Source organism: Ovis aries, chromosome 9 (genome assembly GCF_016772045.2).
Source record: "Ovis aries strain OAR_USU_Benz2616 breed Rambouillet chromosome 9, ARS-UI_Ramb_v3.0, whole genome shotgun sequence".
Lineage (NCBI taxonomy): Eukaryota > Metazoa > Chordata > Mammalia > Artiodactyla > Bovidae > Ovis > Ovis aries.
Genome location: NC_056062.1, coordinates 13,734,489 through 13,761,033, shown reverse-complemented (window position 1 = coordinate 13,761,033; position 26,545 = coordinate 13,734,489). Strand labels below are relative to the sequence as shown.

The 26,545-nt window shown below is 48.2% G+C and overlaps 2 protein-coding genes across 2 annotated transcripts in view; one reads left to right on the top strand and one right to left on the bottom strand.

Annotated features, from left to right (window-relative positions):
* The window catches only part of PARP10 (poly(ADP-ribose) polymerase family member 10), a 33,350-nt gene extending 32,694 nt beyond the window's left edge, over positions 1 to 656 (bottom strand). Inside the window, exon 1 of the mRNA XM_042253937.1 lies at positions 139 to 656. Within this exon, the coding sequence (XP_042109871.1) occupies positions 139 to 160 (22 nt within the window). The 5' untranslated portion in view covers positions 161 to 656. The remainder of the gene's footprint in view (positions 1 to 138) is intronic.
* On the top strand, positions 125 to 26,545 carry SPATC1 (spermatogenesis and centriole associated 1). Its single transcript, XM_027973450.2, has 5 exons — positions 125 to 335; positions 19,593 to 20,237; positions 20,352 to 20,864; positions 20,973 to 21,112; positions 26,216 to 26,545. The coding sequence occupies exons 1-5, from the start codon at positions 125 to 127 to the stop codon at positions 26,543 to 26,545; spliced, it is 1,839 nt and encodes a 612-aa protein (XP_027829251.1).

Sequence of the window (26,545 nt, the reverse complement as noted above, 5' to 3'; positions counted from 1 at the left end):
TGGGCCAGCCTTGCGACTTGCAAACTCTGGTGCCCTCCTCCAGCCCGGGCGAGGCCCGAGGCCCTGGGCAGCCTCCAGGTGCAGCATCCTCCTGAGGGCCGCACCCTTCCCGCTGCCCTGGGGCATGTCTCTACTCACCAATTATGAGGGGCTTCGGCATCAGATCGAGAAGCTGGTGCGGGAAAATGAGGAACTGAAGAAGCTGGTGCGGCTCATTCGGGAGAATTACGAGCTCAAGTCAGCGATCAAGACACAGGCGGGCGGCCTGGGCATCAGCGGGTTCAGCAGTGGGCTCAGTGAGGCGGCGGCCAGTGCTTCTCCACACCAGGGTAACTGCAAGAGGCTGAGTTCAAGAAAAGCAGGGAGGGAAGGGTGAGACTGCAACCACGAGGGAGGGAGTCTGTGTGTTCAGGTCTGGGGAGAAGGGCGTAGACAGCAACAAACATGGGATCAGCAGGCCCCCTGGTGTGGGGGGTGAGGACACAGGACAGTCAAGATAAAAGGACAAAACTAGGTGCCAGCCCCGTTTGCCTGACAGCAGGTACCCTTGCCCGAACCCTCTCCTCAAGTGAACTTGCAAGCAGCTCCACAGACTGAATTTTCCAGCCCTGAAACCCAAACATGCTGCCCCACTGGACCCGACACAGCACCCACCCTCAGCTTCTCCACCCCGCCCCTCCACCCTCCCCTCCGTCCCTCCCTCAGCACCCCAGGCCTCTTCCCCATTCCTCTCCACTCAGATGTGACCAGAAGGCAACTAGCCACCTGAGTCCAAAAGCCAAGCAGAGAAACCAGAACTGAGGCTTGAGGTTGGAAATCACTAATGCGTGACACCCCTGGGGCTGGAGAGGATGTTGAGTGTGGGGTGAGACAGAAAAACTGGCAAAGAAGTTAGAGGTGTTTGCAGAAAAGCAGTTAAAGTGATGACCTTCAGGGCTAGGCCTGGAGCTTAAGGACTGGGCCAGAAGGGTGTTCAGAGGCCAGGAAGCCAGAGAGGCTTCACAGTTGACTGTGGGGATGGCAAAAAGGGATGCACCAGAAGAACAGAAAGCTGTGGACACAGAATGGCTGGTATTGAAGCAATCAGAGAGAACTTCCCAGGGCGTGGCAATAGACTGTCAGAGCATGGTGGTGAGGAGCTGACGAAACGCCTTCGCATTTGTTATATCCACATCCTCTCCTTGTCTACAACGTCCTTCCTGTCCTGGAGAAGGCTGTGTGTCTCCTTCCCAGGTGCACTTCTGCACCCACACTTGGTACCCATGCACCCCTGTGGAGACCCCCACTCCATCAAAGGCCCTGCTCCTTGCCATCCTGCTGCCCCCACCTCCACTCCGCTCATCAACAGGTGTGAGGCCAGCCCCCTTCACTGAAAGAGAACTCTGGTCTTTCAGTCTCTACCACTTAAGGCTCTATAGCTCTGCAGCGGACCTTGACACTCCGCTGTTCTAGAAAGGTGGCTTCTTAGGTGCCGCATTCTTCTCAAACTCTGCGTGCCACTTGTTTTTTTTGGCAGTGCAAGGTATGTGGGATCTCAGCTCCCTGACCAAGGATCAAAATTGAACTCATGTCCCCTGCACTGGAAGGCAAAGTCTTAACCACTGGACTGCCAGGGAAGTCACTGCATGGCACTTGGGACTGATAACCCTCCTCTTTCTGAGTTCCAAGAACACCTTCAGCTGGGTCATCCTCCCCCATCTCAGCTCCTAGTCTGGTTCAGGCCCTGCCCTCCAGCCAGCCTGCCCACCTGGGCTTTTCTCTCCACTAGAAGTGGTAATCTGGAGAAGGCAAAGGCAACCCACTCCAGTACTCTTGCCTGGAAAATCCCATGGACAGAGGAGGCTGGTAGGCTGCAGTCCATGGGGTCTCAAACAGTAGGACACGACTGAGCGACTTCACTTTCACTTTTCATTTTCATTCATTGGAGAAAGAAATGGCAACCCACTCCAGTGTTCTTGCCTGGAGAATCCCAAGGACAGGGGAGGCTGGTGGGCTGCTGTCTATGGGGTCGCACAGAGTCAGACACGACTGAAGCGACTTAGCAGCAGCAGCAGCAGCAGAAGTGGTAATCAGGCCAAGGAGTCCCTGGAACTCAGCTCACTCTAAACTAGGCATGCTTCTGATTAAGAACTTGACCTTTTGACCTGAGGCTATTCCCCTCAGGTCTGGGCTCCTTTCCCTACAGTCCAGTTTCAGTTGGAAGCTGCCTTCCCCTGCTTTCTGCCCACTGGGTTTCCCACCTCCCAGCCTGGCTGTGATCTGGAACTGGGCTTCACAGTCCTCCCTTACTGGTCCCAAGCACAAAGTTCTCTCTCCTCTGAAAGGGTCTACTTCCATGATTTTGAGACAACAGACAGAGCAACAAAAATGATATGCTCGGGGAGATACAATATTTAAGAAACGTTGCACTTCAATAGAATGGGAAAGACTAGAGATCTCTTCAAGAAAATTAGAGCTACCAAGGGAACATTTCATGCAAAGATGGGCACAATAAAGGACAGGAACAGTATGGACCTAATAGAAGCAGAAGATATTAAGAAGAGGTGGTAAGAATACACAGAAGAACCATACAAAAAAGATCTTCATGACCCAGATAATCACGATGGTGTGATCACTCACCTAGAGCCAGACATCCTGGAATGTGAAGTCAAGTGGGCCTTAGAAAGCATCACCATGAACAAAGCTAGTGGAGGTGATGGAATTCCAGTTGAGCTATCTCAGATCCTAAAAGATGATGCTCTGAAAGTGTTGCAGTCAATATGCCAGCAAATTTGGAAAACTCAGTAGTGGCCACAGGACTGGAAAAGTCCTGCCTTTCATTACAATTCCAAAGAAAGGCAATGCCAAAGAAGGCTCAAACTACCGCACAATTGCACTTATCTCACATGCTAGAAGGCAATGGCAACCCACTCCAGTACTCTTGCCTGGAAAATCCCATGGACGGAGGAGCCTGGTAGGCTGCAGTCATGGGGTCACTAGGAGTCAGACACGACTGAGCGACTTCACTTTCGCTTCTCACTTTCATGCATTGGAGAAGAAACTGGCAACCCACTCCAGTGTTCTTGCCTGGAGAATCCCAAGGATGGGGGAGCCTGGTGGGCTGCCATCCATGGGGTCATAGAGTCGGACACGACTGAAGTGACTTAGCAGCGGTAGCAATACATGCTAGTAATGCTCAAAATTCTCCAAGCCAGGCTTCAACAGTATGTGAACCATGAACTCCCAGATGTTCAAGCTGGTTTTAGAAAAGGTAGAGGAACCAGAGATCAAATTGCCAACATGCACTGGATTATCAAAAAAGCAAGAGAGTTCCAAAAAAACATCTACTTCTGCTTTATTGACTATGCCAAAGCCTTTGACTGTGTGGATCACAACAAACTATGGAAAATTCTTAAAGAGAAGGAAATACCAGACCATAGGACCTGCCTCCTGAGAAATCTGTATGCAGGTCAAAAAGCAACAGTTAGAACTGGATATAACAACAGATTGGTTCCAAATTGGGAAAGAAATACGTCAAGGCTGTGTAGTCACCCTGCTTATTTAATTTATATACTGGGTGTTCATTGGAAGGACTGATGTTGAAGCTGAAACGCCAATACTTTGGCCACCTGATGCGAAGAACTGACTCATTGGAAAAGACCCGGATGCTGGGAAAGATTGAGGACAGGAGGAGAAGGGGATGACAGAGGATGAGATGGTTGGATGGCATTGCCAACTCAATGGACATGGGTTTGGGTGGACTCCGAAAGTTGGCGATGGACAGGGAGGCCTGGTGTGCTGCGGTTCATGGGGTCGCAAAGGGTCGAACATGACTGAGTGACTGAACCAAATTGAACTGAACAGAGTACATCATGAGAAATACTGGACTGGATGAAGCACAAACTAGAATCAAGATTTTCTGGAGAAATATCAATAACTCAGATATACAGATGATACCACCCTTATGGCAGAAAGCAAAGAAGAACTAAAGAGCCTCTTGATGGAAGAGAAAGAGGAAAATGAAAAAGTTGGCTTAAAATTCAACATTCAGAAAACTAAGATCATGGCATCTGGTCCCATCACTTCATGGCAAATAGATGGGGAAACAATGGAAACAGAGACAGACTTTATTTTCTTGGGCTCCAAAATCACTGCAGATGGTGACTGCAGCCATGAAATTAAAAGATGCTTGCTCCTTGGAAGAAAAGTTATGACCAACCTAGATAGCATAATAAAAAGCAGAGACATTACTTTGCTATCAAAGGTCTGTCTAGTCAAAGCTATGGTTTTTTCAGTAGTCGCGTTCACATACGGATGCGAGTTGGACCATAAAGAAAGCTGAGCATGGAAGAATTGATGCTTTTGAACTGTGATGTTGGAGAAGACTCTTGAGAGTCCCTTGGACTGTAAGATCCAACCAGTCAATCCTAAAGGAAATCAGTTCTAAATATTCATTGAAAGGACTGATGCTAAAGCTGAAACTCCAATACTTTGGCCCCCTGATGTGAAGAACTGACTCATTTGAAAAGACCCTGATGCTGGGAAAGATTGAAGGCAGGAGGAGAAGGGGACGACAGAGGATGAGATGGTTGGATGGCATCACCGACTCAATGGACATGAGTTTGAGTAAGCTCCCGGAGTTGGTGATGGACAAGGAAGCCTGGCATGCTGCAGTCCCTGGGGGTCACAAAGAGTCAGATACGACTAAGCGACTGAACTGAACACTTGAAGAAATTAGACTGTGATTCCCAACTCCCAGGCTAACCAAGCAAGCCTTCTCCTTTTAGGTTTGGTTCTTGAGAGAATTCTTGGACCACTTCTGCTCTCCCACTCTGAAGGGTCAAGCTTGGAGGGTTAGGAAAAGGTTTCTGGTGACAAGCCCAGACACCCAGCCCTGAAAGGGGAAAGGGACATTTCAGAGGGAAGAACTGTCTGTGCAAAGGCCTGGGCCAAAGGTGTGCAGGAGTGAGAAATAGATTGTGTGGTTAAAGCCTGTGGTGTGCATGGTGTTTAGTGTGTGGGTGTGGGTATGGAGTCGGGGGGGGGGGCGGTGTGAGCACGTGAACGTCGTGTTAGTGTATATGACCCATGAGTGTATAATGTGATGTGCGTGCGGAGTGTGTGATACAGGTGGGTAAGTGACTAATGTGTAACATGTGTGCCTTGGGTGTGTGTGTTGTACAGTATGAAAAAAGGTGTGTGTGTGTGTGTGTGAATGTGTGAGTGTAGTGAGTGAGTGAGTGAGTGAGTGAGTGAAGTCACTCAGTCGTGTCCGACTCTTTGTGACCCCATGGACTGTAGCCTACCAAGCTCCTCTGTCCATGGGATTTTCCAAGCAATAGTACTGGAGTGGATTGCCATTTCCTTCTCCAGGGGATCTTCCTGACCCAGGGATCAAACCCAGGTCTCCTGCATTGTAGACAGACGCTTTACCGTCTGATGTGTGGCGTATGTGTGGTGTATGTGTCTTGTGAGTTGCTATGTGTATAGTATGTGGATAATCATATACTTTGATAGAATAGAATAGTATGTGTAAGTATGTTTGTGATTGTGTGTTTTAGTGTGGGACATGTATGAGTGTGTGGTGTGCGGGTATTTGAGTGTGTTTATGCTATGTGTGCTAGTGTGAGGTGTGTGTGTACTGTTTGCATTTGTGAGTGTACTTGAGGGGGTTGGGGTCAGTGAGAGGTGCTGATGCAGTTAGAGGCCAGCAGGGCTCAGATGCTGAGGACTGCGAATGACATACTGAGGAGCTTGGACTTGCTCCCAAAGGCAATGAGCAGACGCTGGCAGGTTCCTACAAGGAGTAATCATATTTATGCTTCAGAAAGATCATTCCCACTGCTGTGGGGAAATGGAGTCAAGGGAGATAAGAGTAAGGTAGGGAAATAAATTAGACTGCAGCTCTTGAGTCATCCATGTAGAACATGATGGTGTGAACTAGCAGTGGAGAGAGACTGATTCAAGTGACTTAGTAGGAAAATGAACAGCTCAGATGTGAGGGATGAGAGTCCAGAATGTGTCTGTGTGGCTGAGGGGACTTAGTTCATGAAGTAGGGTTTGGAGGGGCACTAGTTGGAGAGGGGCCTGGAGTCCAGAGCTGCTTTTCCTGACGGCAGAGACCTGAGTTTATTTCTATGTAAAGGGAAGATACGAAAGAAAAAAGGGATAGTTTCTAGAACAGAGCTGCATTAACTGAAGGAAGAACATCTCTTCCCCTGTCTGAGAAGGGAAGGAGGAAGGAAAGGGGCGTGAGAATGCCAGGTGGGAAGCTAAAGAAACTCCAGAACCATGGCTTTAATTTTCTCTGTAAAGCTTTCATTCTCTGAGAGCAATGGTGGAGAGAAAAAGATAAGCAAAGTCTGAAATGAAGTGAAAATGGCAGAAGGAACTGAATGGAGAACCTGGGAGGTGTGTAATGGGCCCAAATGATGCTGGCATAATGGATTATACAGGCAGCAGCCACCAACCTTCTCCAGCAGTATTTGATGGGTAGGGCAGGGCAGACACGGGAAAGCAGGCAGGCAGAGCTAAGGGCCTCTCAGCAAGAGTTCGGGCACATCAGAGAAGGAAGTGGGCATCAGCTGGGCTGTCAGATAGACGAAAATAAAGAGACCAGGGTACTAGAGATCTAGAGGCTGGCAGGGATCTTGCAAGCAAGGCAGAAGGTACAACTTTGTGGGCAGACTGGGCAACCTGAGTGACAGGAAATCAGTAAACTATTGGCTATGGGCTGAGTTAACTTCTCAGGGAAGAAAGGCCAAGAGATTTAGGCCTTGGCCTTGTGAACATGGCAGATGGGAGGTGAGCCAGGATGGGATTAAGACTTCAGGGCCTCATGCTCCTGAGGGCTCAGGGACTGTGCCAGGATGTCTCGAAGACTGAAGATAGATGGAAATTCAGGGCATTTGGAGCAAAGAGGAAATGAAGACTACACTGAGGGCTCCAGTCACTAAAACAGTGACTGCCTGCCAAAGTGGTTGCTCCTTACAGTGGTGGTCAGGACAGGGCAGGTGGTCAGGCTAGGAAGGGCTCTCAGGGCAGGAGGGCTTCTGTTGCTCTTTCTGCCGGGCACCCTCCCCTAGTTCCCACTCTTTCCTCACCTAAGCCTGTCCTCACCCAGGCCCCCACTCCTGCTGCCCCTTGTCTTCCCTTGGGGTCTGCAGGCTGATGGAAGTTTCCTCAGGCAGGTAGCAGTCTTTCCCCCTTTTCAAAAGGCCTTTTACCAGCCCTGCTCCACACAATCTCCATCCCCCTCCCTCTAGTCCGGAGCTTTCCTTAACCCAAGGTCTTTACCTTGTCACCAGGTCAGGGCCTCCTTCCTCACCTCAGGAGGTGTTCTTGTCGTCCCCCCACCAGGACCCACCCAAGGCCTAATTTCCTACCTCAGGCCCCATCCCCCCACCCCACCCCTACATGCCACCCTAGGGAGTTAACCTAAGCCTGCCTAGCTCCACCCCTAGTGGGAAGCCTTCCTTCCCTCAGGAACTGCCTTCCTCTTGGAACCCTTGTCTCCCTTCAGAACCAGCCCCCTCAGGACGCGTCCCTCCTCAGAACTCACCCCCTTCAGAACCCTCCCCCGTCTCAGGACCCACCCACCATCAGAACCTCCCCGCTCAGAATCCTTCTCCCTCAGAACCCTCCCCCCTCAGAACTTCCCCTCTCGGGACCCACCCTGCAGAACACCGCCCCCCCCCCCCCCCCGCGACGATTCCTCTCAGGACCCCAGCCCACCCTCAGCCCTTGCCTTCCTTTCGGGACCTCTGCCCCCACCTCAGAACCCGCCGCCTCTCAGGATCTGTCAGCACACTGTTCTCTTTCGTCCTCCCACCCGCTGACCCTCTAAACCTTGGCTCTGGCAGCCTTTGCTCACTGCTTGGTTGGGCTTTTCAGGGTCGTGCCATAAGCAACACCTTCCCCGCAAGACCCTCTGGCCCCGCCCCCAGGGCAGCCCCGGGACGCTAGCTCCGCCCACATAACCCGCCCCTTGAGCGGGCCCCTTGCTCTGGCTCCGCCCCTACGCTCGCGCCCCGCCCCGTCAGGACCCATCATGACGTCCAACCCTCTCAGGGAACCCTGCTGGACCTCGGCCACCTCGACTGTCCCACGTCTCCGTCCCCACGAGGACTGGGGTCTCAGTGGCCGGGCCCCCCTTACCCGGGTGTGGGGCCGGCATTCTCGTGTGGGAGGCAGGGTTCCGCGGCCGCCGAGGCCGCGGGCGGTGGGTAGGCCCCGGAGCGATGGCTGCAGAGGCGCAGCCGCCGGGAGCCAGAGGCCGCGGCGGGGAAGACGCTTGGGCCTGTCCAAGGGCAGGACCATATGGCGGCCACGTGCTGACCGACGCAATGAGGGGCAGGAGACCTGAGTAGGAAACAGTTAAAACACTGTAAACTTCATTGGTAAATATAAGACATTTGCTTTAAAAACAAACAAACTTTAATTGTTCGATGTAACAAAGCTTCCTGAACCCTAAACAATTCTTATGTATAAAATAAATAAGTGCAGTGAATCTAAGCTCTCTAAGTTTCTAACACGGTATGTAGTAACATGGGACTTCCCTGGTGGCTCCGCAGTAAAGAACCCACCTGCCAAATCCCCTGAAGAAGGAAATGGCAACACACTCCGGTATTCTTGCCTGGGAAATCCCATGGATAGAGGAGCATGGCAGGCTATAGTCTGTGGAACTGCAAAAGAATCAGATACGAATTAACTAAACAACAATAAAAACATGTAGTAAAGTACCTAGGAACATTTCAACTCACAAATCTTAATCAGTGAAACATAAATTATAATAAGTTTAAAACAATCAATCACCTGCACATTTTGCTTGAGAATACAAAACTATAGGACTGAAATCCCTTAAACCAAGGCTTAATCTGGGATCTAGGACACTGTTGGCTCAGGACACTCCTGTTGATGGGAATTCCCCTGTGGTCCAGTGGTGAGGACTCTGTGCTTTCAAGTGTCCCCACCCCCCAGCCAAAATTTCAACAGGCCAATCCTGAGATTCTCATTGCTGACCTTTATGGGTCAAAAACCTGTGGACACTGTGTCCACGACTGAGGCTACAACAGTCTTAGCTCCAAGCAGTGGACACACACTCCCCCAGGAGCTGTACCAACACAACGTGCAGTGCCATCCAGGGATGCACTTAATTGGCCCCTGTACCTTGACAGTGTCTTCACTGCAACCCTAAATGCCTTCAATGAGTCTTTTTGTTAATAACAATTTTCAGTTCAGTTCAGTGGCTCAGTCGTGTCTGACTCTTTGCTACCCCATGGACTGCAGCACACTGGGCTTCCCTGTCCATCACCAATTCCCAGAGCTTGCTCAGACTCATGTCTGTTCTCATCCTCTGTCATCCCCTTCTCCTGCCTTCTTCAGTCTTTCCCATCATCAGGGTTTTTTCCAAGGAGTCAGTTCTTCCCATCAGGTGGCCAAAGTATTAGAGCTTCAGCTTCAGCTTTAGTCCTTCCAATGAATATTCAGGACTGATTTCCTTTAGGATGGACTGGTTGGATCTCCTTGCTGTCCAAGGGACTCTCAAGAGACTTCTCCATGATCTTCATTTTTTGAATGTTGAGTTTTAAGCCAGTTTTTTCACTCTCCTCTTTCACTTTCATCAAGAGTCTCTTCAGTTCTTCTCCACTTTCTGCCATAAGGGTGGTGTCTTTTGCATATCCGAGGTTATTGATATTTCTCCCAGCAATCTTGATTCTAGTTTGTGCTTCATCCAGCCAGGCATTTCAAAGGATGTACTCTGCATACAGGGCTTCCCTTGTGGCTCAGCTGGTAAAGAATCCACCTGCAATTCGGGAAACCTGGGTTTGATCCCTGGGTTGGGGAGATCCCCTGGAGAAGGGAAGGGCTACCCACTCCAGTATTCTGGCCTGGAAAATTCCATGGACTTCGTAGTCCATGGGATCACAAAGAGTCTGACACGACTGAGCAATGTTCACTCACTCACTCACTCACTCTGCATATAAGTTAAATAAGCAGGGTGACAATATACAACCCTGACGTACTTTTTTCCCAATTTGGAACCAGTCCGTTGTTCTATGTCCAGTTTTAATTGTCGCTTCCTGACCTGCATACAGATGTCTCAAGAGGCAGGTAAGGTGGTCTGGTATTCCCATCTCTTTAAGAATGTTCCAGTTTGTTGTGATCCACACAGTCAAAGGCTTTGGCATAGTCAATGAAGCAGAAATAGTTTTCTGGAACTCCCTTGCTTTTTCTATGATCTGACAGATGTTGGCAATTTGATCTCTGGTTCCTCGGCCTCTTCTAAGTCCGGCTTGAACATCTGGAAGTGTTTGGTTCATGTATTGTTGAAGCCTCGCTTGGAGAATTTTGAGCATTATTTACTAGTGTGTGAGATAAGCGCAATTGTGCAGTAGTTTGAACATTCTTTGGCATTGTCTTTCTTTGGGATTGGAATGAAAACTGACCTTTTCCAGTCTTGTAGCCACTGCTGAGTTTTCCAAATTTGCTGGCATACTGAGTGCAGCACTTTCAGAGCATCATCTTTCAGTACTTGAAATAGCTGAACTGAAATTCCATCACCTCCACTAACTTTGTTTGTGGTGATGCTTCCTAAGGCCTGCTTGACTCCGCATTCCAGGATGTCTGGCTCTAGGTGAGTGATCACACCATCGTGATTATCTAGGTCATGAAGATCTTTTTTGTACAGTTCTTCTGTGTATTCTTGCCACCTCTTCTTAATATCTTCTGCTTCTGTCAGGTCCATACCATTTCTGTTATTTATTGTGCCCATCTTTGCATGAAATGTTCCCTTGGTATATCTAATTTTCTTGAAGAGATCTCTAGTCTTTCCCACTTTATTGTTTTTTCTATTTCTTTGCATTGATCATTAGAGAAGGGTTTGTCATCTCTTCCTGCTATTCTTTGGAACTCTGCATTCAGATGGGTATATCTTTCCTTTTCTCCTTTGCCTTTCACTTCTCTTCTTTTCTCAGCTATTTGTAAGGCCTCCTCAGACAGCTATTTTGCCTTTTTGTATTTCTTTTTCTTGAGCATAGTCTTGATCACTGCCTCCTATACAATGTCACGAACCTCTGTCCATAGTTCTTCAGGCACTCTGTCTGTCAGATCTAATCCCTTGAATCTGCTTCTCACTTCCACTGTAAGGGATTTGATTTAGGTCATATCTGAATGGTCTAGTGGTTTTCCCTACTTTCTTCAATTTGAGTCTGAATTGGCAATAAGGAGTTAGTGATCTGAGCCACAGTCAGCTCCTGGTCTTGTTTTTGCTGACTGTGTAGAGCTTCTCCATCTTTGGCTACAAAGAATATAATCAATCTGATCTCAGAATTGACCATCTGATGTCCATGTGTAGAGTCCTCCCTTGCGTTGTTGGAAGAGGGTTTTGCTATGACCAGTGCATAATCTTGACAAAACTCTGTTAGCGTTTGCCCTGCTTCATTTTGTACTCCAAGGCCAAATTTTCCTGTTACTTCAGGTATCTCTTAATAACAATTTTATTAAGATATAATTCACTGGACTTCCTTGGTGGTCCAGTGGTTAAGACTTTGCATTTGCAATGCCGGAGGCACAGGTTCAATCCCTGGTCAGGGAACTAAGATTCTCATGCCACAAGGCAAGGCTAATAAACAAACAAAAGATATAATTCACATACATACCATACAATTCACCCATTTAAAGTGTACAATTTAATATTTTTTGATATATGCACAGATATATACAAACACCACCATAATCAGTTTTAGAACTCTTTCATCATCCCCAAAATAAATCCTTTAGCAATCACATTCCTACCACTCAATCCTCCTCAGCTCTAAGCAACCACTAATTTACTCTCTGCTATTACGGATTTGTTTGTTCTAAACATTCCATATAAGTGGATTCATATATAAGTGGCGTTTATGGCTGGTTCCTTTCATTTAGCATAATGTTTTCAAGGTTTATCCATGTTATAGCATGAATCAGTACTTCTAGGTGGGAGATGGGGGAGGTTGTTTTTATGGATGAATAATATTCCGTTAAGGGATGTACCAATTCATTTATCCATTCATCAGTTCATGGACTTTTATTTCCTCCTTTTGCTATTAATATCATTAATAATGATGCTGTAAGCCTTCACATACAAGATTTTGTGCGCATATATGTTTCCATTTCTCTTGACTATATAGCCGGGCGTGAACTTCCTGTGTCCTATATAGCTCTATGTTTAACTCTGAGAAACTGCCAGGTTGTTTTCCAGTGGAGCGGCATGATTTTACATAAGCTACCAGCAATGCAGGAGCATTTCTGCTCCTCCACATCCTGCCAATACTTAGTCTCTGACTTTTTGACTATAGCCATCTTAGTGGGTTTGAAGTGGTATATCATTCTGATGTTAATTTGCATTTCCCTGATAACTAATGAGGTTGAGCAACTTTTCATATATTTATTGGCCATTTTTATATCGTCCTTGAGAAATGCCTGTTCAGATCTTTGGTCCATTTTTAAATTGGACTATTTGGTTTTTATTATTGATTTGTAAGAGTTCTTTATATAATCTGGATATAAGTCCCTTATCAAATATATGATTTGGAAATATTTTCTCCCATTTTGTCTTTTCAGTTTCTTGATAGTGTGCTTTAAAACACAAAAGCTTTTAATTTTGACGAAATCCAACTTATTGTTTCTTTTATTGCTCTAATAGGGAGTTCATTGAATCTGTAAATCAACTAGGGGAGTATATGCTATCTTCACAATATTAAGTCTTCCAATCCATAAACACAGGATATTTTCCATTTATTTAGAGTTTATTTCATTTCTGTCAATAATGTTTATAGTTTTCAGAGCATACGTTTTGCATATCTTTTGTTAAATTTATTCCCAAATATTTTACTCTTTTTGATGCTATTGTCTTAATTTTACTTCTGGATTATTCATTGACAGTATATGGAAATACAATTGACTTTTGTAGACCTGCTGATGAATCTTGCACTCTGTATTCTAAGGACCACACAACTCCTTCAGCTAGTTACCTGTTAACTGACTGAGTTTGGGATCTCACATGGCTGTCACAGGGGTCACAGTTTATAGGGTCATTCTGTGGACAATTCCTAGACTGAGCCTTTTGTTTTCTTTTTAATTTTTTTTTTTTTTACTGAAGGATAATTGCTTTATAGAATTTTGTTGTTTTCTGTCAAACCTCAACCTGAATGAGCCATAGGTATACATATATCCCCTCCCATTTGAACCTCCCTCCCATCTCCCTCCCCATCCCACCCCTCTAGGTTGATACAGAGCCCCTGTTTGAGTTTCCTGAGCCATACAGCAAATTCCCATTGGCTATTTTATGTGTGATAATGTAAGTTTCCATGTTACTCTTTCCATACATCTCACTCTCTTCCCTTCTGATGTCCATAGGTCTATTCTCTTTGTCTGTTTCTCCACTGTTGCTCTGTAAGTAAATTCTTCAGCACCATTCTTCTAGATTCCATATATATGTGTTAGAATACGATGTTTATCTTTCTCTTTGCGACTCACTTCACTCTGTATATGTTCTAGGTTCATCCACCTCATCAGAACGGACTTAAATGCATTCCTCTTTATGGCTGAGTAATATTCCATTGTGTATATGTACCACAAATTCTTTCTCCATTCATCTGTCGATGCACGTCTAGGTTGCTTCCATGTTCTAGCTATTGTAATAGTGCTGCAGTGAACAGTGGGATACATGTGTCTTTTTCAGTTTTGGTTTCCTCAGGGTATATGCCTTGGAATGGGATTGCTGGGTCATATAGTGGCTTCATTCTTAGTTTTTTAAATAATCTCCATACCATCTTTCGTACTGGCTGTATCAATTTACATTCTCACCAACAGTGCAAGAGCGTTTCCCTTTTCTCCACACCCTCTCCAGCATTTATTGCTTGTAGACTTTTTGATGATGGCCATTCTGAGTGGTGTGAGGTCATATCTCAATGTAGTTTTGATTTGCATTTCTCTGATAATGAGCAATGTGGAGCATGTTTTCATGTGTTTGTTAGCCATCTGTATGTCTTCTTTGGAGAAATGTCTGTTTAGGTCTTCTTCCCACTTTTTGATTGAGTTGTTTGTTTTTCCGGCATTGAGTTGTATGAGCTGCTTCTGTATTTTGGAAATTAATCCTTTATCAGTTGTTTCATTTGCTATTATTTTCTCCTATTCTGAGGGCTGTTTTTTCACCTTGCTTATAGTTTCCTTTGCTGTGCAAAAGCTTTTAAGTTTAATCAAGTCTCAATTATTTACTTTTGTTTTTGTTTCCATTACTCTAGGAGGTGCGTCATAGAGGATCTTGCTTTGATTTATGTCATCGGGTGTTCTGCCTTTGTTTCCTCTAGAGTTTTGTCGTTTCTGGTCTTACATTTAGGTCTTTAATCCACTTTGAGTTTGTCTTTGTGAATGGTGTTAGGAAGTGTTCTAATTTCATTCTTTTACAGGTAGCTCTCCAGTTTTCCCAGCACCATTTATTGAAGAGACTGTCTTGCTTCCTTTATCAAAAATAAGGTACCCATAAGTACATGGGTTTATTTCTGGGTTTTCTGTCTTGTTCCATTGGTCTATATTTCTGTTTTTGTGCCAGTACCATACTGTCTTGATGACTGTAACTTTGTAGTATAATCTGAAGTCAGGAAGATTGCTTCCTCCAGCTCCATTCTTCTTTCTCAAGACTGCTTTGGCTATTCTGCGTCTTTTGTGTTTCCATATAAATTGAGAAATTTTTTGTTCTAGTTCTGTGAAAAATGCCATTGGTAATTTGATAGGGATCATATTGAATTTGCAGAATAGTCATTTTCACAATATTGATTTTTGCTACCCAGGAACATGGAATATCTCTCCATCTGTTTATGTTGTCTCTGATTTCTTTCATCAGTGTCTTATAATTTTCTATGTACAGTTCTTTTGTCTCCTTAGGTAAGTTTATTCCTAGAAATTTAATTCTTTTTGTTGCAATGATGAATGAGATTGATTCCTTAATTTCTCTTTCTGATTTTTCATTGTTAGTATATAGAAATGCAAGTGATTTCTGTGAATTGATTTTGTATCCTGCAACTTTGCAAAATTCACTGATTAGCTCTAGTAATTTTCTGGTACTATCTTTAGTGTTTTCTCTGTACAGTATCATGTCATCTGCAAACAGTAAGAGCTTTACTTCTTCTTTTCCAATCTGGATTCCTTTAATTTCTTTTTCTTCTCTGATTGCTGTAGCTAGGACTTCCAAAGCTATGTTGAATAATAGTGGTGAAAGTGGACACTCTTGTCTTGTTCCTGATCTTAGGGGGAATGCTTTCAGTTTTTCACTGTTGAGAATAATGTTTGCTGTAGGCTTATCATATACGGCCTTTACTATGTTGAAGTAAATTCTTTCTATGCCCATTTTTTGAAGTTTTAATCACAAATGGGTGCTGAATTTTGTCAAAGGCTTCTTTTGCATCTATTGAGATTATCATATGAATTTTATCTTTCAATTTGTTAATATGATCTATCACATTGATTGATTTGTGTATATTGAAGAATCCTTGCATTCCTGGAATAAACCCAACTTGATCACGGTGTATGGGCTTTTCGATGTGTTGCTGAATTCTGTTTGCTAAAAGTTTCTTGAGTATTTTTGCATCTATGTTCATCAGTGATATTGGCCTGTGGTTTTCTTTTTTTGTGTTGTCTTTGTCTGGTTTTGGTATCAGGGTGATGGTAGCATCGTAGAATGAGTTTGGAAGTGTTCCTTCCTCTGCAATTTTTGGAAACAGTTTTAGAAGGATAGGCATTAGCTCTTCTCTAAATGTTTGACAGAATTCTCCTGTGAAGCCATCTGGTCCTGGACTTTTGTTTTGGGGGAGATTTTTTATCACAGCTTCCATTTCAGTGCTTGTAATTGGGTTGTTCATAATTTCTATTTCTTCCTGGTTCAGTCTTGAAAGATTGAACTTTTCTAAGAATCTGTCCATTTCTTCCATGTGATCCATTTTATTGCCATACAGTTGTTCATAATAGCCTCTTATAATCCTTTGTATTTCTGAATTATCTTTTGTAACCTCTCCCTTTTCATTTTTAATTTTGTTGATTTTGTTCTTTCTTTTTTTCTTGATGAATCTGGCTAAACATTTGTCAATTTTGTTTATCTTCTCAAAGAACCAGCTTTTAGCTTTATCTTCACTATTGTTTCCTTCATTTCTTTTTCATTTATTTCTGCTCAGATCTTTATGATGTCTGTCCTTCTACTAACTTGGGGGTCTTTTTGTTGTTCTTCTTCTTTTTCCAGTTGTTTTAGGTGTAAAGTTAGGTTGTGTATTCGATGTTTTTCTTGTTTCTTGAGGGAGGATTGTATTGCTATAAACTTCCCTCTTAGAACTGCTTTTGCTGCAGTTCAATACATAAGGAGCACCTCAATACATAAGACAAACACTAACAGACATAAAAGGAGAAATTGACAGTAACTCAATCCCATAAGTTTTGAATTGTTGTGTTTTCATTGTCATTTGTTTCTAGAAATTTTTTATTTCCCTTTTGATTTCTTCAGTAACCTGTTGGTTATTTAGAAATGTGTTGTTTAATCTCCATGTATTTGTGTTTCTTACAGTTTTTTTCTTGTGATTGATATCTAGTCTCATAGCCTTGGGGTTGGGGAAGGCGCTTAATATGATTTCAATTTTCTTAAATTTACTGAGGTTGGATTTGTAACCCAAGATGTAGTCTATCCTGGAGAATGTTCCATGTGCACTTGAGAAGAAGGTATGTTCTTCTGCATTTGGATGCAATGTCCTGAGGATATCAGTGAGATCCATCTCATCTAATGTATCGTTCAAGACTTGTGTTTCCTTATTAATTTTCTGTTTTGATGATCTGTCCATTGGTGTGAGTGGGGTGTTAAAGTCTCCTACTATTCTTGTGTTACTGTCAATTTCTCTTTTTATGTCTGTTAGTGTGTGTCTTATGTATTGAGGCGCTCCTATGCTGGGTACATAGTTATTTACAATTGTTATGTCTTCCTCTTGAACTGATCCCTTGATCATTATGTAGTGTCCTTCCTTATCTCTTGTAATATTCTTTATTTTAAGGTCTATTTTTTCTGATATGAGGATTGCTACTCCAGCTCTCTTTAGCTTCCCATTTGCATGGACTATATTTTTCCATCCTCTCACTTTCTAGACTGACCCTTTTTTAAGTCTCAGGTTTCATCTGTGCTCATATATAATCATATTCTTCATATTTATTGAACACTTCCTGTGGCCCAAGCACTGTTCCAGGCACAGGGAAACAGCAGCACGCAGACAAAGCCCTGCCTTCATGGAGCTTCCATGCTAATTGAGGGAACCAGGACAAACCAGTAAGTCAATGCAGAGTGTCTTAGAGCGAGATAAGTGCCAAGAAGGAAGTCATCGAGGAGAAGGGAAGGAGCAGGTGGCCTGAAGGAACCTGGCAATTCCGGATGGAAGACCTCTCTGAGAAGGTCTCACATGAGGGATGAGTAGCAGTGCAGGGCCAACCAAGCACACAGGAAGAGCAGTCCAGGCAGAAATGAGTGAGTGAAAGTTGCTCAGTCATGTCCAACTCTTTGCGACCCCATGGACTATACAGTCCATGGAATTCTCCAGGCCAGAATACTGGATTAGGTAGACATTTCCTTCTCCAGAGGATCTTCCCAACCCAGGAATCAAACCCAGGTCTCCCGCATTGCAGGCGGATTGCAATGGGACCAGCCAACGCAAAGACAGAGGCAAGGGTGTGGTAGGGCCATCAGTGAGATGGTCTCAGAGACCATGAGGACTGACTGTGCAGAGACTGTCTTCTCTCCCAAGTCCTGGAGATGCTGCCTGAGTCATCCAGACCGCAGGCTCCTGGAAGAGGAGTCAGGCTGAGGAGGATGGACACTCAGCTCGGATATCCGTGCCCTATCACCTCTGCCCCACCACTGCCCAGTCCCTCACACACTTCCTCCCCATGGGCTCTTCCCTTCAGGCCACAGGCTTTACTGTCTCCTCAATCCTAAAGCAAAAATCCAAAAAAGTCAAAACAAGAAATCATCAAAGACTGATTCTGAAATTTTAATTTATTTGTTTGGAAAAAATAACAAAACTTAAAAATGTTTGGCTGGACGTCCTGGTAGTATAGCACCAATGTACCACACCTGGGATTTCAAAGGGAACATCAGATGGTCTAAGGGGTCTTAAAGCAGAGGGGCTCGGCAGTGTGCATTGAGAAACTGCGAAATGTCTGCTTTCAGGGGGAGAAAAATAACAAAGATTTATATAGTAGCATTTTTGTTGCTGGGAAAACTGGAATCAATAGAATCCCCCAACTGAAATCGGCTCGATAGATAATAGCATGTACACAAGATGGAAACCACCGTGGCCACAATAAGCACTGTTTTCCAAGAATGACACAGCTGGAGGGAGTGTCTCCCAGAGGCGGGCACATAAGGACACAAGGACATAGAGTCACTGCACGCGTGTGCATGGCCTGGGAGCCAGGAACAGCTGGCTTAACCTTTTTTTAAACGTCTGAGAGAAAAATCAAAGGAGAGGACTATTTCACAACATAGAAGAAGTCCATGAAATTCAAATATTAGCATTCATGAATTTTTGCCGCCACGTCCATTTGTTTCCACGTTGCCCATGGCTGCTTTCAAGCAGCGATGACAGAGCTGAGAAGCTGCAGCAGGAGTGGCCAGGAAGGCTGGAGGTCTGTAGACAGCTCCTCACGGAGGGTTCTTCCAGCCCCTGACCCATACAGACACATGGAGAAGGTCTTCGCAGCTCCTTACAGAGGGGTCTGCCAGCCCCTGACCCGCATAACCACCTGGAGACATCTTCAAGGCCACGCACACAGAGCTTTGCAATAGGACGCACTGCGGGGGTGACAGGTCAACCGGTGGTGTTCATCGCTTTTTGACTTTCCTGTATTTCCATTCTTTCCCTATCATAAGCATGTTCTGCTTTTATTTTTATAACGTGGAAGCTTCCATCAAACTGCACACTCACAGACGCCTTTCCCACGCCCTCCCTAGGGGACTTCTCCTTCCAACAGCAGTCACTTGGCCATTCCAGGGCAGTCTCCTCAGGAACCAGGGGCAAACAGGCCTCCAGGCCGCGTGCGGGGGTGGGCACAGCAGGCCCTCCTGCAGCCGTATCCCCTGCCGGTAGGCAGGGGCCAGGCACACCCTGGGCTCCAGCCGCTTCAAGCTCTGGCCGCCTGATGGTCCCTCATGTCGTGAGCTTCGGCTGTCCTTAAGAGGACAGTGGTCAGGAGGCCCGGGCCCACCTCTCCCCACCAGGGCACAGAGGGGTCAACTTGGCCACCTGTGTGTTCAGACCATCCCCTCTTCAGTGAGGGGTCAGCAGCTCAGGGCAGTGGCCTGTCTGAGGGGCAGGTAGCGTGGAAGGTCCTGGCGGCGGGGGCAGGAGTTTAGGGAGGTGATCCTGGGAGGAGGCAGGTACCCTCAGAGGACAGAAACGAGGAGCCAGATCCTCACGTGGGATCCACCTAGAGGGGAGGCTCAGAGAGAGTTGGTCAGCTCATCAGAGGCAGATGGGCCTCGTGGTCCAGGCCCTGCCACAGTGGGAGAGAGCCTGGCATCTCAGTGCTTTCTCTGTGTCCCCCAGGTGTCTTCCTGCCCCCGTCCCCGGCAGCAACAAACGAACCCATCCTGGAAGAAGTGGGGATTGTGGCTCTGGCACCCCTGGCCGACGTGCTAAACAGCCCACAGCCCAGCCCTGTGGCAGGCCCCATCGTGAGCCCCCTGGCAGGCCCTCTCAACACGCTGCTGCCCAGCCCAGGGCCCATCTCCCAGAGCAGCCCACTCACCAGCCACCTGGCCAGCCCCCTGGTAGTGCCCCAAGTGGGCACACCAACCAGCTCCCTGGGCCTGCCCTCCACCGGCTCCCTGATGCCCAGCAGCCCCCTGGCAGGCCCCGGGGCAGTGCCCCCAGGGGGCACACCAGTCAGCTCCCTGGGCCTGCCCTCCACCGGCCCCCTGACTCCAGGAAGCCCCCTGGCGGGCCCCCAAGCTGTGTCTCAGAACGGCCCCCTAATGCCCCCTATGACAGGCTCGGGGCTCCTCTCCCTGAGTGGCCCCCTGCTCACCTCCACGGCCGCCCCTCTAGGTGTCTCTCAGAACGTTCTGGCCAACCCCATGAACAATCTGGTGCTGTCGGAGGCCCCACGGGTGCGGCTGGCAGAGCCGCTCCGAGGATATCCCTCGGGACCCCACCCCTCGGCTGACAGGGGACCTTCTGCCACCTCCAAAGGTAACAGATGCGGGGATGGGGGGTGGGCCCTGGTGGGCCCTCCCAGGCCAGTCCCTGGTCCTGCCTGGCTCTAATCTGCCTCCTCTCCTTTCTGCCCCTCCCGCACATCACTAGTCCCACTCTCCACTGAGCACCCCCAGCCAACCCAGGAGCCAGAGCCCCTCGGCATGACATTTGTGGGTGCACCCATCCAGACCTCCACCCCTGTTGGTGTCCCGGGCACTCCAGGCCCCGTGACAGCCTTCTCCTATGGCACCTCAGATGCCCAGACACAGCCTGGCGGCCCCCAGGGACAAGTGGTCCCTGCCTCTGTCCCTGTCTTGACTGCCTCCAACATGGCCATCCTCACCTCTGCCCCTACCCCCACCCCCCCAGTGACCACCAGCTACACCCCGTCAAGCACGCCACACCCCTCTGCCCGAACACACCACTCCCCATCCCGGCCTTCGCTCACCCCCCACTCCCCTCCACGTAACCCCCGCTCCCCACCGCGAACCTCATCCTCCCCGGCTTCAGTCACCGACACCCGTGGTCCACGCGGCCCAGAGCAGTCTCGGAAAAGCATCCTGGAGTTGGAGCGGAAGCTAGCCCATCGCAAGAGCAGCAAGTTCCCCGACAGCTCTCGAGGTCAGCGCGAGGCTGGGGTCCCCTCTGCTGCCCATGGAGACCTCCCAGGCACCCCCTGGGCTGCTGGCCACAGTCACTGATCACTCTGTCCACCCCTGTTGTCCCCAGAATCAAAGCAGCTGGCCTGGGAGAGGCTGGTGGGGGAGATCGCCTTCCAGCTGGACCGCAGGATCCTGTCCAGCATCTTCCCCGAGCGTGTGAGACTCTATGGCTTCACAGTCTCCAACATTCCGGAGAAGATCATCCAGGTGTGTCCTGCCCATCCCCACTGGCCACCGGAGGGCCTGCCCACCACTGCAAGGGCGGGGAGCTTGCTGGCTCTTGATGGGCTTCTGGGGGTCAGCCAGGCAGAGCACAGCAGAATCTGAGGGCACCCAGGGATGCAGGAAGCCTAGTGCTCAGTCCAGTGGCCAGCAGGTGTCCAGGGCGCCCAGCCGCAGGGGCCTGTGTCCCAGCCCCGTGCATGGGAGGCCCTCCCAAAGAGCAGAGCAGCAAGGGCCCCCGCAGGGTCAGATGTGTGCTCCCAGCCTCCTCACTGCCGTGGCCTCGGGATCTCCAAGCCCTGCTCCCAAGGGCCCTTCCCCAGGCTGGCAGGCCCGAGGCCTCAGCCTTCTTCCCCGCGGGGTCTGAGTCCTCAAGGGTCACAGATGGACACCGGGAAGGCCAGTTTCGGAGCCTCTGAGCAGTTGGCAGCCTGGTGGCCATTAAGGCTGGGCTAATTTCAGTGCATTTTCAGCCTGCTGTCCACTGAGCCCACTACCCCCGAGGGACGTGGAGGACGGTGCTTCCCAAACGAGTCTGGCACTTCTTGCCGCCACCGTGTACTAGGCACTGACGAATAGCAGCCTGGGGGTGGAAGGGCGTGGGCTGGACACCTTGCAGCCCTGCCCCCCAGAATGAGCGAAGGCACGTCCTTCCCGACTGACGCCCTGCGGGTGAGGGCGGCGATGCGGGCACAGGAGTAGGGGGCGCGAGGGTGGGCGTGGCAGCCTCTGCCTCTGGCCTTCCTCCTCCGTGGAGGGGCTGTCGGCCTGAGTCTGAGTGGGCAGAAATGACGTTCTGTTACAGTGGGCTCATCGGTTCCGCGGGTTGCATTTGCCTTATCCGTTTGTTCAGGTGTCCTTTTAGGTTTTTAATTTTACCGTGGCCAGAATTATCTGCCTTTTCCTTTATCTGTGCTTTTCAAGTCTTAAGACTGAAGCTGCCAGCCCCGCCTCAGTCCCCTCTTCCAGTCCACGTGTGTGGGCTCCAGTCCTCCCTTCCAGCCCTGCCACAAGCCGATGTCCTAATCCGGCAGCAGAGGGAGCCTGGGCATCCTTCTTCCAGACTGTAGTAGCTCCTCTTGGCCCTTCGCTCTTCAATAAGAATTTCAAGGTCTGTCACGTTCTAAAAAACACCTAGTTCAAGTGTTCAGGTTTTCATTGGTTTACAGGTTGAGCTGGGGACATTTCCCATCTTTGCCCTGTTGGTATCCTTGTGTTGCTGGTGTCAGCAAGGCCCAAGTTGCTAACGTCCGGTTTGACGACCCTTGACCTGTCTTGGGAGCTAAAATTCAGACTTAAATTGAAGAAAGTAGTGAAAACCACTAGGCCATTCAGGTATGACCTAAATCAAATCCCTTATGATTATACAGTAACAGTGACAAATAGATTCAAGGGATTAGATCTGATAGATAGAGTGCCTGAACAACTATGAACGGAGGTTTGTAACACTGTACAGGACGCAGTGACCAAGACCATTCCCAAGAAAAAGAAATGCAAAAAGGCAAAATGGTTCTGAGGAGGCCTTACAAATAACTGAGAAAAGAAGCAAAAGGCAAAGGAGAAAAGGAAAGACATACCCATCTGAATGCAGAGTTTGAGAGAATAGCAAGGAAAGATGAGAAATCCTTCCTCGGTGATCAATACAAAGAAATAGAGGAAAATAGAATGGAAAAGACGAGATCTCTTCAAGAAAATTAGAGATACCAAAGGAACATTTCATACAAAGATGGGCTCAATAAAGAGCAGAAACAGTATGAACCTAACAGAAGCAGAAGATGTTAAGAAGAAGAGGTGGCAAGAATACACAGAAGAACTGTACAAAAAAGATCTTCATGACTCATAACCACAATGGTGTGATCACTCACCTGGAGCCAGACATTCTGGGGTGCAAAGTCAAGTGGGCTTTAGGAAGCATCATTACGAACAAAGCTTGTGGAGGTGACAGAATTCCAGCTGAGCTATTTTAAATACTCAAAGACAATGCTGTGGAAGTGCTGCACTCAATATGCCAGCAAATTTGGAAAACTCAGCAGTGGCCACAGGACCGGAACAGGTCAGTTTTCATTCCAGTCCCAAAGAAAGGCAATGCCAAAGAATGCTCAAACTACCACACAATTGCACGCATCTCACACGCTAGCAAAGTAGTGCTAAAATTCTCCAAGCCAGCTTCAACAGCTCATGAACCAAGAACTTCCAGATGTTCAAGATGGATTTAGAAAAGGCAGAGGAACCAGAGATCAAATTGCCAACATCCACCGGATCATAGGAAAAGCAAGAGAGTTCTAGAAAAACATCTACTTCTGCTTCATTGACTAGGCTAAAGCCTTTGACAGTGTGGATCACAACAAACTGTGGAAAATTGTTAAAGAGATGAGAATACCAGTCTACCTTACCTGCCTCCTGAGAAATCTGTATGCAGGTCAAGAAGCAACAATTAGAACTGGACATGGAACAAGGGACTGGTTCCAAATTGGGAAAGGAGTATGTCAAGGCTATATATTGTCACCCTGCTTATTTAACTTATGTGCAGAGTACATCATGCAAAATGCCGGGCTGGATGAAGCACAAGCTGGAATCAAGATTGTTGGGAGAAATATCAATAACCTCAGATATGCAGATGACACCACCCTTGTGGCAGAAAGCAAAGAGGAACTAAAGAGCTTCCTAATGAAAGTGAAACAGGAGAGTGGAAACGCTGCCTTCAGTTCACTCGCTCAGTTGTGTCCAACTCTTTGGGACCCCCATGGAGTGCAGCATGCCAGCCTTCCCTGTCCATCACCAACTCCCAGAGCTTGTTCAAAGCTGGCTTAAAACTCCACACTCAAAAAACACAGATCATGGCATCACTTCATGGCAAATAGATGGGGAAACAATGGAAACAGTGACAGACTATTTTCTTGGGCTCCAAAGTCATGGAAGATGGTGCCTGGAGCCATGAAATTAAAAGACACTTGCTCCTTGGAAGAAAAGCTATGACCAATCTAGACAGCATATTAAAAAGTAGAGACATTACTTTGCTGACAAATTTGCGAATAATCAAAGCTATGGTTTTTGCAGTAGTCATGTATGGATGTGAAAGTTGGACCATAAAGAAGGCTGAGTGCCAAAGAATTGACGCTTTTGAACTATGGTGTTGGAGAAGACTCTTGAGAGTCCCTTGGACAGCAAGGAGGTCAAACCAGTCAATCCTAAAGGAAATCAGTCCTGAATATTCACTGGAAGGACTGATGCTGAAGCTGAAACTCCAATACTTGGGCCACCTGACTCAAAGAACCGACTCACTGGAAAAGACCTTGATGCTGGGAAAGATTGAATGCAGAAGGGGACAACAGGGGATGAGATGGTTGGATGGCATCCCTGACTCAATGGACATGAGTTTGAGCAAGCTCCGGGAGATGGTGATGGACAGGGAAGCCTGGTGTGCTGCAGTCCATGGGGTCGCAAAGAATGGGACTCGACTGAGCGACTGAACTGAACTGAACTGACCTGTCTTGGACCACAGATACCACTTCTGCTGTGTCCTGGGTGCAGGCGTGGTGGCTATTCAAAAATGGGCACAGAGAAGCACAATATTTATGTCTCTAAAATGCTGTGTCTGATATCTAGTTGGCAAAGATTACATTAAATTGTAAGGTAAAGTCTAGTTGCCCATGTAGATTAGACATCAAACTGTGGACAGAGGTTTTTAGTTGTTTGAAACTGCCCATTTAAATGGAAATAAGCTTGGCCTTTCAGTGCCTGGGCTGTGCAAGTCCTCCCCTTCCCCACCACTCTTCGCCCTGCCTGATGTTTCTGCTTATACTGGGCAATAGTCACAGCCCTAAATGCAGCTCCCCAGAGAAGAGGCAAGAAGAGGAGGCAGAATGTCTGTTAAGGCAATTTTTCAGCGTTTAAGAAAGTCAATAGTTCCTTCAGCCTCCACCTTGCCGGCCTCCAGCAGATGGAGCCAGATGGAACCCAGGTCAGGAAGACAGGCCTGTCCCAGTGTTGCAAGGTGGCTCAGGGTTGCCCCTGCCAGAAGTCAGAGGTCACTTTGGCTGAACCCTAACATGAGCCTGGTGCTCCGCTCACACGACCACCCAGGGAGGGGCAGACAGGGAACTAACTGCAGAAGGTGATGCTTGAGCAGACTGGGCGACCCTAGCAGGTGGTGTCTAGGGAAACGCGGGCAGAGGGTGAGCAGGGCCAGATGGGGGCCTTGAGGGTCAGCCCTGGCCCTGGAGCTGGAGCAGCGGGAACCACACAGGGGCTCGAGTAGGGCAACACCCAACTAACTCTGCACACAGCCAACCCACTGTTTCATGGGCCTGGGGGCAGCGGTACCAGCGACAGATACAGAATTTGCAGGACCAAGTGCACAGGAAAACACGGCACTCCTTGTTCAAAAATTAACCACCTTGAGATTGCTTCAGCAGAACTTCAAGCTGAGGGCACCAGAAGGCAGTGGAGAGAGGGGGTGTGCAGGCCCAGCCTGGCAGGGACAAAGTAGGTGAAGACCGACCCCAGGCCCAGACGCTGGAGCCAGCACCCAAGTGACAGCAGTGCTGGGACTCAGGGCCTCAGCTCTGGGCCTGGGGTTGTCAGCACACTGTGAGGGCTTGAAGGGGCCCCCCGCAGGGTGTGGACATAGGATGCTAAGGATGGGGTGTTGGGACAGGGGGCCTAGAGAAAAGCCTGAGAAGTAGGAGGGCCGGACCCAGGAGGAGGCCTGGGAAAGACCCTGGGTGGTGTCTTCCCGGTCAGGCAATCCTGAGGGTTTGGGGAGGTCCCCTGGTGTCTCATCACCAGCAGCCACACCCTCTGTCCTCTGCTGCTTGTGGCCCCAGCTCAGTCCAATTCCAGGTGGTGGATGGAGCTGGTGCTGGGGCTGCTGGAAGCTCTGAGCTCAGGCTCAGCCCACAGGGTTCCCCCACCCTGGATCCCTAGAGGCGCCTCAGCCAGGGCCTCCAGGACACCTCCCTGCAGGTCCCTCCCTCCGACCGTGATCCTGGTGGAACCACACCCCCGCAACCTCCTTTGCCCCCATGTGCTTGCCTGCTCTTGGGCCAGGGTGGAGCCAAAGGTCCCTGACCATTGCTGTCCCCTCAGGCCTCCCTGAACCCCAGTGACCACAAGCTGGACGAGGAGCTGTGCCAGACGCTCACACAGCGCTACGTGAGCATCATGAACAGGCTGCAGAGCTTGGGCTACAACGGGCGGGTGCACCCAGCGCTGACGGAGCAGTTGGTGAATGCTTACGGCATCCTGCGGGAGCGGCCGGAGCTGGCCGCGTCCGAGGGCGGCTCCTACACAGTGGACTTCCTGCAGCGCGTGCTGGTGGAGACCGTGCACCCCAGCATGCTCACTGATGCGCTGCTGCTGCTCTCCTGCCTCAGCCAGCTAGCCCACGATGACGGCAAGCCCATGTTCATCTGGTGA

Bases quoted from the DNA above. Each gene is read 5' to 3' on its own strand.
- SPATC1 (XM_027973450.2), top strand. From the start codon at position 125: ATGTCTCTACTCACCAATTATGAGGGGCTTCGGCATCAGATCGAGAAG. The intron at 336-19,592 runs GCAAGAGGCTGA...TGTGTCCCCCAG, and splicing joins TTCTCCACACCAGGGTAACT to GTGTCTTCCTGCCCCCGTCC. The intron at 20,238-20,351 runs GTAACAGATGCG...GCACATCACTAG, and splicing joins ACCTTCTGCCACCTCCAAAG to TCCCACTCTCCACTGAGCAC.